Consider the following 10,000-nt stretch of genomic DNA (forward strand, 5'->3'; position numbering starts at 1 on the left):
TCGCACACTCATCAAATCAGAGATACTCCATACCATCGCTTGCAGCCTTCTCCTTCCCTTCCAGGCTCCGGCCCCTGATTATATTGATCCTCCTATTTCCATATACATTTCATTTGAAGCACCCATGCGTTTTCCCCCCTCGTCTAGTGCAGCCTGAGCGCTTTCATTTCCTTTGATGATTCGTCCTTTCCCCAACACACCTACACTTGGTCAACCACACACATTAATCCTGATGTGTCCTTGCATATAGATCCTTCAGAGAGCCGTAGGGAGTCAAGGTAACAACCTTGGATCACCTTTGTGTGTGTGTGTTTGTAAGCAAACATGTCGTGGCAGAATCCCTGGAAGTGGTGTGTGGGTGGGGGAGGTGGCTGTGGGGGGGTTTTGAGGGTGGAGGTTTGGCGTACCCTGCTCGCACTGGTGGCCGGTGTAGCCGGACATGCACTGGCAGCTGAAGGAGCCCCACTCGCCGTGGCAACGCCCATGCGGACCGCAGGAAGGGTAGCCCATGTTCACACAGCTGCTGTCAGTCATCATACACCCCGGACTGCTTCCGGATGATTCCGCCGGAGAACCTAGGTCATAAAACTGAGAGAGAGAGAGAGAAAGCGTGGTGAATGGATAGAGCAATGGGAAAAAGTAAGGAGATTTGAAACAGAAGAAGAACAAGAAAGAGAGGTAGAAATTTGTGGTGTGTCAGAGGGAAAAAAGATGTACGAACACATAGGTAAAAAGGAAATCAGAGAGACAGCGGCAGTATGGGACATTAAGGGGGGAGCAGAGAGCGAGTGGAGTTGAGTGAAGAGAGAGGAGAGAAAAACAGATGAAAAGCACAGGAGGAACAGTGGTGAGAAACATTCCAAGGACGCGCTCCTTTGTAGGAGAAAACTTCAGCACAAAGACCTGAGCACGGACCCACGTCTCTTTCTCTGAGTTCACGTCTCTTTCTCTGAGTTCGCCTTTCATCTCGCCATGTAAATTACTCCCTTCCTCACGAGGCCGAGCCAATCACCTTGTGCAGATGGAAGACAGCGCCTCGAAAAGGACAGGAAAACCTTGAAGTCACACTCTCGTCAGAAAGCACGAGTGTGGTGTCTGCCGCTAATACGTCCTCTACACTCTTTTATGGTCGCCTTCCATTTCATCTGTGAGGGCTCCTCGTTAAACGGCCGCCATGTAGCCATTGGCCAGCAGGGGAGAGATTGTGCTTGACCCCTGCGAGCACGCCGGGCGGCCCAGCCTGGACCTCCTCACAATAGAGGCCACAGTTGATTTACGCAGTCCTGACACACAGAGGCTGGCCAGGCAACTGAATTGATTCTTCCATCAACAGGTGGGGTATCCATTTACTCCCCTCCCTCTTTTTCTCTTCCTCCCTTTTCCCTGCTCCACAGTCACCCTCTCATCTTCTCTCACTCCCTTCCTATCTCTCTATCTCTCTATCTCTCTATCTCTCTACTCCATTCTCCATGGCTGTGTGTGGTCTTGTGGTTGTGTGTTTGGGTGGTGTAACAGACAAAAGTTTAAATTCTGTAGCGAAACCTTCCTTATCGGCTTAATAGCAGCAAAGGGATGCTGTTTTCACTATGAGATAAGGAGAAGAAAGGGAACCGGGGGGGGGGGAGGGGGATTAAAAAAAAAACAGGAAAGGCGAGAGAGAAGAGAGGGAGAAATAAGAGAGAGAAGCAAGAGAAAGCAGGAGACAGAGAGAGAAAAAACGAATCTGACAGTGTGAGTGGGAGGAAGCGAATCAGAATAGAAACTCAATTAAAGTCTCCAAATCCCCCCCCCCCCTCCGCCCCCCCCCCATCTCCCTTCCTCCACCCTCCCCCTACTTCATCATCCACTCTCCCCATAACAGGGCCTAGACTATGGTGGAGCTGCATTCACGCCTGACAGGGTTTAGTGGAGGACAACATGACCCAGCTACTGCGCCGGGCCCCCGCTCTCCCTGGATGTATGGCCCACCCTGGCAGCCCCTGAATTTTGCATGCCACAACAGCCATTCTGCCGCCTGCAGGGTTTGTGCTTTAGCGTCAGTCTCCGCTAATGCCCCGTGTCAGGGGCATCATGGGGGCTGAGGGGCACTACACGGCGCCCACGGCAACGGTGGGCCCCCCTACGCCTGCCTTCCTCGCCGAGCCAGCAGCTTTTAGCGGGGGAACCGGGAGCCCGGCCTCTCCCACACCTCTCCAGCGGCATCTCGTCACGGTGTGCACGGGAGCGGAAGCATGCACGCTTTAAGTTTATTGTTTATTGTTTATTGGTTTATTTGATAGGGACCATGCATATTCATGAACATTGTATATAAAACACCATGTAAATATGCCAGAGTTAGTAAAAATAACTACTTTCCATCTGCAGTCCCTAGGCAGGTGACATAGGACAAACTTGGAGACAGCCAGCAGTCAGAAAGCACTCATACACTATACACTTAAACACAAAATGGTGACGTACATATAAACAACAGATAAACAGAACAGAAATACATGATGACAAGGACATGATTAACAAAAAAACAGAACAGTAAAACATGATGACAAGGACATCATTCTTTGTGGACAACATTCTTTGTGGACAACATTCAAGTCTTACACCTTAGCGGCGGAGACCGTGACAAACGTGTGAAAGTGAGCATGTCTTTTTTTTTTCTCAGACAGTGTTGGATAAAACAAGGTATGGCTGTCCTTTTCTCCGCTCTCAGCTATATGTCACTTAGTGCTTTAGTGAAAGCAATCAGCACCACTTAACGTCTTGTGTCTTTTGTCATTTTTTTTCTTTTATGTTGCATTTTTGTCTGTCAAAGCACTCCTTCCAGTAAAACGGATAAATGGATGCTGTGTGGCTGAACCGATCTCTGCTCATCTTCTCTCTTAACTTGTGTTGTGCTGGGTCACCATGCCAACCGTGGCAGGAGTATTGCTTAGCGCTCCCCGAACCCACACTAGTGCCCGAAGCAAGACTCAAAATCCCAGACGTGTTGAAGATGAGACGCCAGGAATACAAGGCCGGCGCCATAGAGAGAGAAAGGAGGAGGAAAAAGAAACCATTTCTTCTCTCCATTGTCATGTTGTTGAATGTAATGTCTCTGCTGAATAAGATGATCTGACAGGGGACAGGGAGAGCATATTCAGGACTCCAACTCCACCGCCCCCGGCTTTCAGACTGTATGGGCTGACAGGGATTGCAGACAGAGCAGTGAGAAGGAAGGAGGGGGACTGCAGTGCTTGTGAACAACAGATGGCGTAGTCCTGTTTTTACTGTGAAGGAGGGTTTCTGGAGCCCGGACGCCAAACTGTCAGCCACGAGTTTGCATCCATATTATTTCCCGAGGGAGTTCACATGCGCAAGTTGCTGTTTACATCCGGTCATCAGCTGATGCCAACGTGGCGTGTGATGTCAAGTCAGTCACCACCAGACTGCAAACCGAACACCCCAATGCCTTCATAGCCATTTCTGAAAACCGTACTTCTCTCTCTTCTGCACTTCCAACGTTTCAACAATTTTCCTACTGCCCCATGGCTGGAGTTGAGGACGCCGACTCAGGGGGTGTGTGTCTGATCAGGTGGTTAACAACACAGCAGGGACGTGCACAGGAGTGGGCTAAAGTTGCTCGGGCAACTGCCCGTTTGCCCTCCTCGACTGAAGTTGCCCCTCCGAAGGAAAAATATGTATTTGCGATCAGAGGACGGGGGCGTGGCAGCGGGAGTTAGGGAAAGTTTAAAATTATATTGGCAAAATTTGCCATCAGATGACGGGGGCATGGCAGCGGCGGTTAGTGAGAGTTTAAAATGATATTGGCAAAATTTACGATCAGATGACGGGGGCGTGGCAGCGGCAGTTAGTGAGAGTTTAAAATTATATTGGGGAAATTTGCGGAGACGGGGACAAAAAATGAATGTGTTGCCCCTTTTTTCCAGGGCAGAGCAACTGCCCTTCAAAATTCCTGTGCACGTCCCTGCAACACAGGAACAACCCAGGGGACTGTACTCTCACCATTCCTCTTCACCCAGTATATCTGAAACTTCCAATACAAGTCCTTTCATCTGGAGACATTTTCGTATGACTTTGCAGTTGTGGGGTGTGTCAGTGGTGGACAGGAGACAGTGAGTACAGGGAACTGGTGGAGCGCTTAAGACCATTTCCATCCTGGGAGAAGAGCTGGAGGTGGTGGAGGGCTACAGATGCCTGGGGTGGTTCACCTGGACAACAGACTGGACTGGAGATGGAACACTTAGGCTGAATCCCATTTCTCCCCCTACCCCTTCGTCTTTCCCCTTCCCCTCCGTTTTGCGCGTTCATGTGGAGGGGTAGGGCTGTCCCAATTCACGTTAAGACAGAGGGGTAGGGGAAGGGGAAGCGCTTTCTACCCCTCCAAACGGAGATTTTCCGAGGGCACACTTCAAACGGAGGGGTAGACTGATTTCCCTCAATGCATTGCGAACCCGTGATCATTAAAGAACAAACATCGCGCGAGTCCATTTAAAAATGTCGGAAACAGCAGGGAAAGCATCACACAAATGAAAGTATTTTCTTTGTAATTCATGATTTTAAAACTTGTTTGATGAAATGTTGCATTGTGTAAATAACAGCTGCAGGCGCCATGTTTGTTTATATCTGGTGAGTAACAGCTGTCGCTCTCCGGTAACGTAACAGCTGCCGCTTCGTACTGATGACGTACGTAATTGTTGAAGTGCTATCCCAATTCGAAGGGCTAGCGTTTCAACCCCTTCGGCTACCCCTCCGTTTGAAAAAGCGAAGGCAAAGGGGTAGGGGTAAGGGTAGGGGTAGAGATTAGAAATGGGATTGGGCCTTAAGGTGTCTACAGGAAGGGACAGAGCAGACTCTACTCCTTGAGGACTCTTGGGTCGTTCAATGTGTCCAGCAAGATGTTGCGCATGCCTTTTACCAGTCTGTTGTTGCAAGTGCAATTTTCTTTGCAGCCATCTCTTGGAGCAGCGTCATCAGAGCCAGTGAGACTAAAGGCCTTTGCTTGGTTCTTCGTTGAGCATGAATTGCTAGGTGCTTACGCGTTGCGTTGGGGGTGTTGCCAAGCAATTCACACCCAGAACAATAGGCTTGCGCTTGCGCTTACGTAACTGAGCATACATTAGCCTTAAGAAACTGAACACTGATAAATAAGGCTGTCTCTCTGTGCCGGGGACTGCTCTGGATCCCCTGGAGTTTGTTGATGAGAGAAGGATGTTGCAGAAACTGCTCAACATAATGGACAACACCTCACCTCCCTGCTGCACAACACACTGGTCAGACAGCAGAGCGTATTCAGTCAGAGGCATCTTCAACTCTGGAGCGCTGAGGAAGTCATTCCTGCCCACCACAACAGCAATATATAATGACTCCCCTCTGGGCCAGGAGAGGTTGCTTCTTCTGTGACTAGCAATGCACATTCTACATTTCATTTGGCCAATTAGAGCTATATTCTAATATAGCATATAAATAGTATATTCAAATTTTTATTTTTATTCTATTTATTTCATGTAGTAATATCGTAGTTTGTGTATATAGATTTGTAAAGACTGTTTTTTACCTACGTCAGTGTCTGTTTTTGATATGTGTTTTTGTGATTTTGAGTAAATTATGTGTGTTTGGATATCTGTGAACTGCTGCTGCAACACTGCAATAAAGTAATCCATCAGCCAAACAATCTATCTATCTATCTATCTATCTATCTATCTATCTATCTATATATATATCTATCTATCTATCTATCTCTCTATCCATCTATCCAAAAAGTTTGTGTACAGGACACAGGCTTGTGGGTCCAAATCCTCATGATGTGCTTTTTGCTGGAGAGAATTTGGACCTTGAAACTGAATACTATGACTACCTCCATTTTTCTGAGTGGGAGGCCATGCAGCAGAAAATTTTTCCTTCTATGCCAGAGATTCTTGGTATTTCTTTCCAAGAAACAGAATTATTTTCTTTTCTTTCCAAGGACCTCTGCTGCCATTGATGTTCTTGCTGTATGAGTCCAATGTTGACAAAACTGTCCAGCATTCCATTACAGTCAACCATATCAAACTGAGGTGAACATAACCCTGTTCTTTCAACCAAAAGTGAAAGTGAACTCAATCTATTCTATCAGACGGTAAAAGTGAGACACATTGAGATATTTATTTACTTGAAGTTTTATGTTGTAAGTAACCAGAAAAACGAATGAATGGTTTTAAGGCCCTTGATTCATGTAGTTAAAAAAAAATCAATTTTTTTCTTAAAAGGAAATCATGAAATGCTAGGGTGTGTGCAGGTACCAGGGCCGTACCTTGCTGTCCACCATGAGGTTGCGGAGGCATCCGGTGAAGTGCTTGTGCTGGAGCTGTGGGTACACGTAGGGCACGTTCTCATTCACGCCGCCCAGCTGCAACACCTGGCTCATGTTCAGATGCCTGGAGAGAAGAGAGGGAGGAAACACACACACACAATCAGCCATTCATTGCTTCAGGTGTGGTCATCACAGGACCTTACCCTCTCATGTCTCCACCTTCATCATTCATCTCTTCATTCGTCCCTTCTTCATCTAGCAAACCTCTCGTGTCACTTCTATCCACTCTCAACATCCATTCATTAGCACAGGCTGGATAAACATGATCCAACAGCCAATCACTCTTATTTAGAACGAATATCGACTAAGCCATCCGATCAGATAGAATGAATATCAAACGCAGAGATACAAATAAATAGAGAAAAGACTATTAATAATTGTTGCTGTATCATTGAATAGGTCAATTACCCTTTGCTGGTGACCTAACAAAGGAAACGACGGTAGGGAGCACCAGTCGATGGAGGGGATCAATACACGGTGACACTCACAAAGATATGTGACCAGAGAGGTGAGAGAGGCCAGGACGCGGAGCAGCTCATCTCCCAACTCATAGGGTAACTAACAAAGCATTTAATCAATGTCACGCTCAGTTAGCACACACCAGGGGGGAAGGAGCCTCTACTTAAGAGCAGCCTCTGGTGGCTACCGGCAGAGGAGAGAGAGAGAGAGAGAGAGAGAGAGAGAGAGAGAGAGAGAGATAGAGAGAGAGAGAGACACACACAGAGAGAAAGAGAGAGATCTGACCTGTCCATGTTGGGTGTGGTCCCGCTGACCTCACACGAGGTGTGGTCCTGAGAAGTGAGCCAGCTGCCCACGCCCTCCATCTCCCTGACGACAGCGGTGGAGCAGCGGTCAAGGGTGAAGCGCACCTCCTGGTGGTGTTGGGAGAGAGAGAAGGGAGAGGGGGGGGGGGGTGGTGGTGTAGAGGGTGGGTTTAGCGTTAGAAGCCTGATCGATACTCGGCAGAGCCACAGTGAGTTTACACAGCACAGCCCAGGTGGCGCAGCCTTAATAAAGATTAAAACCAGCCGCTGCCTGCGAACAGCCTTCATTTTTCAGTTCAGGCGTTTAACCGATAACCAGCTCCCCTCCTCACATCCCCCTCAACCTCAGCCTGCTATCAGGACACATTAGGCATTTGATATTATACAAAGAATATCTGCCTGAAGAAGAAATGCCGAGGGAACAGCAATGGAAAGTCAAATAAAGCACCTCTGTCGGTCGGTGCTCCTCCAAGTCTAACGACAGGAGACTATTCACCTCCACTTAGTGATGTGACACAGTACAGACACGAATACGTCAGTAGTCTATTCTCCTCCACTTAGTGATGTGACACAGTACAGACACGAATACGTCAGTAGTCTATTCTCCTCCACTTAGTGATGTGACACAGTACAGACACGAATACGTCAGTAGTCTATTCTCCTCCACTTAGTGATGTGACACAGTACAGACACGAGTACGACAGGAGTCTATTCTCCTCCACTTAGTGATGTGACACAGTACAGACACGAGTACGACAGGAGTCTATTCTCCTCCACTTAGTGATGTGACACAGTACAGACACGAATACGTCAGTAGTCTATTCTCCTCCACTTAGTGATGTGACAGCACAGACACGAATACGACTGGAGTCTATTCTCCTCCACTTAGTGATGTGACACAGCACAGACACGAATACGACAGGAGTCTATTCTCCTCCACTTAGTGATGTGACACAGCACAGACACGAATACGACTGGAGTCTATTCTCCTCCACTTAGTGATGTGACACAGTACAGACACGAATACGTCAGTAGTCTATTCTCCTCCACTTAGTGATGTGACACAGCACAGACACGAATACGACAGGAGTCTATTCTCCTCCACTTAGTGATGTGACACAGCACAGACATGAATACGTCAGTAGTCTATTCTCCTCCACTTAGTGATGTGACACAGCACAGACACGAATGGCAGGGGTGGGGAAGGTGAGTGGATGGGGCTAAATTTTGCACAAAAAGAAATCACAGTCATTTGAACAATTTCACAGTGACCCCCGAGGCAATTTCTGGAAATGCGAGGGTGAACAAAGCCACCGGCGCACTCGCTTCCAAGCAGGCAGCCGGCAGTGGAGTGACGGGGAGCGTAATGTATTCCACATCCCCTGACAGATCCTCTCTCCGTCTCCAAACTGCAGAGGAAACCTGCCTCTGACAGAGAGAGAGGTGTCAGCTACTTAATGTGCAGTGCCGAGCTTGGGGTTGTGATTTCGGTAAAGTTAAGCACTTCTGACTTCGACCAAACCTTTGCAGATAGTGGCCAAATCCAGAGGGTCAGAGAGTGAAAGGGCAAAAAGGGAGAGGCCACATGTTGGCAGAGACAGGAGGGATACTCAGGCAATGGTGCAGAGGATGGCAGCGGGTCGCCCGGTCCCTGGCTTGGCGCGAGGCTCGTTGCCCGCCAGACACCCACCTTACTGTTGCTCCGCACGTCCAGCCTGTGCCACCGTCTGTCCGCCACGTTCACGTTGCCTGGCAACTGCAGGACCAGTGTGCCTGAGCCATGGTTTATCTTCAAAGTGGGTGTGCCATCAATTAGCTCTGTAGGGAGAGAAGAGATAGAGAGATGGAGGTAGAAAGAGAGAGAGAGAGGGAGGGGGAAGGAAGAGAGAGAAATCGGAGAGAGAGACAGAAGTATAAAGAGCATGAAGCCAGCTGACAGGAACACACAAACAAAAAAAGTTCGATATGGAAATGTAATTAAGTTACAGCAAGATGATCTTGACAGAGTCTGACACCCCCAAACATTCTGGACTCCATTTCAAAAACAAACATCATTACTGCCTGCCTGATCGCAAACTCACACAAACTTTCTAACGAACCCTATGAGGAGGAAACCAGGCAGCTGGAGGAGATTACAGGAACCCAAGTTTCTGCACCGACTCTTCTTCTCAGCCCAGAGAAAATAAACCAAGCGCTTAAAATGCTCTCTTTTGTCTGGCTTAGTCAAATGGCAAATTAGAAGTTAATGAAGCAGTGGAGATCCTGAAGGCTTCCTGGAGGTGAAGCCATGTAAACCACCTACTGATTTTTCACTAATGACTCCATCCCCAGCATTGACTCCCAGCTACTGATACAGTCACATCGGTGTCACCTGGAGGCGTCCGAAGGGGACACGGCCATATAATCTAATGACTTAATCAAACGTTTTTCCATCAAGCATTGCCCATAACCCTTTGTATACAATGACACTTTATGACAAGGAAGAGAGTGTTTGCTGTGTGTGTGTGTGTATTACAGGATGGATACCCGACCCGATCCCGTCGGAACCCACATCAGCGCGATAAGGCATTGAACATTCCATATTTAAAATATCTTAATAAGTAGTGAAGTCAACGTGTCTGCCTCCCATAATGCAGATGTTCAGATGTTGAGAATAACATAAATCACATTAAGGATAACAGCCTTCTTCCTGTGGCGGGAATTTATTTACGTCCTATCAGTGAGAACGTGATTACAGGCATCATGGAAGAAGTTAAAAACAAGTTTAAACGATACTAAATGAAGGGAAATCTACTGTATGGCGATACCTCTGCTTAGTAGTCGATGCGGATTATAATGAGGCTGTATATACTGCTGGATATGTCCAATGTAAGAAGAGTGACGTTCTAATGAA

General features: G+C 47.7%; 1 protein-coding gene across 1 annotated transcript in view; it reads right to left on the reverse strand.

Annotated features, from left to right (window-relative positions):
• LOC308369604 (neural-cadherin) overlaps window positions 1-10,000 on the reverse strand; it is a gene marked incomplete at both ends in the record, with an annotated part of 162,694 nt that overhangs the window by 23,203 nt on the left and 129,491 nt on the right. The window contains 4 exons of the mRNA XM_080844100.1: window positions 408-588; window positions 6,284-6,407; window positions 7,088-7,215; window positions 8,798-8,925. Of these exons, the coding sequence (XP_080700226.1) occupies window positions 408-588; window positions 6,284-6,407; window positions 7,088-7,215; window positions 8,798-8,925 (561 nt within the window). The remainder of the gene's footprint in view (window positions 1-407; window positions 589-6,283; window positions 6,408-7,087; window positions 7,216-8,797; window positions 8,926-10,000) is intronic.

This window comes from Sprattus sprattus (assembly GCF_963457725.1).
Source record: "Sprattus sprattus genome assembly, chromosome: 8".
NCBI lineage: Eukaryota > Metazoa > Chordata > Actinopteri > Clupeiformes > Clupeidae > Sprattus > Sprattus sprattus.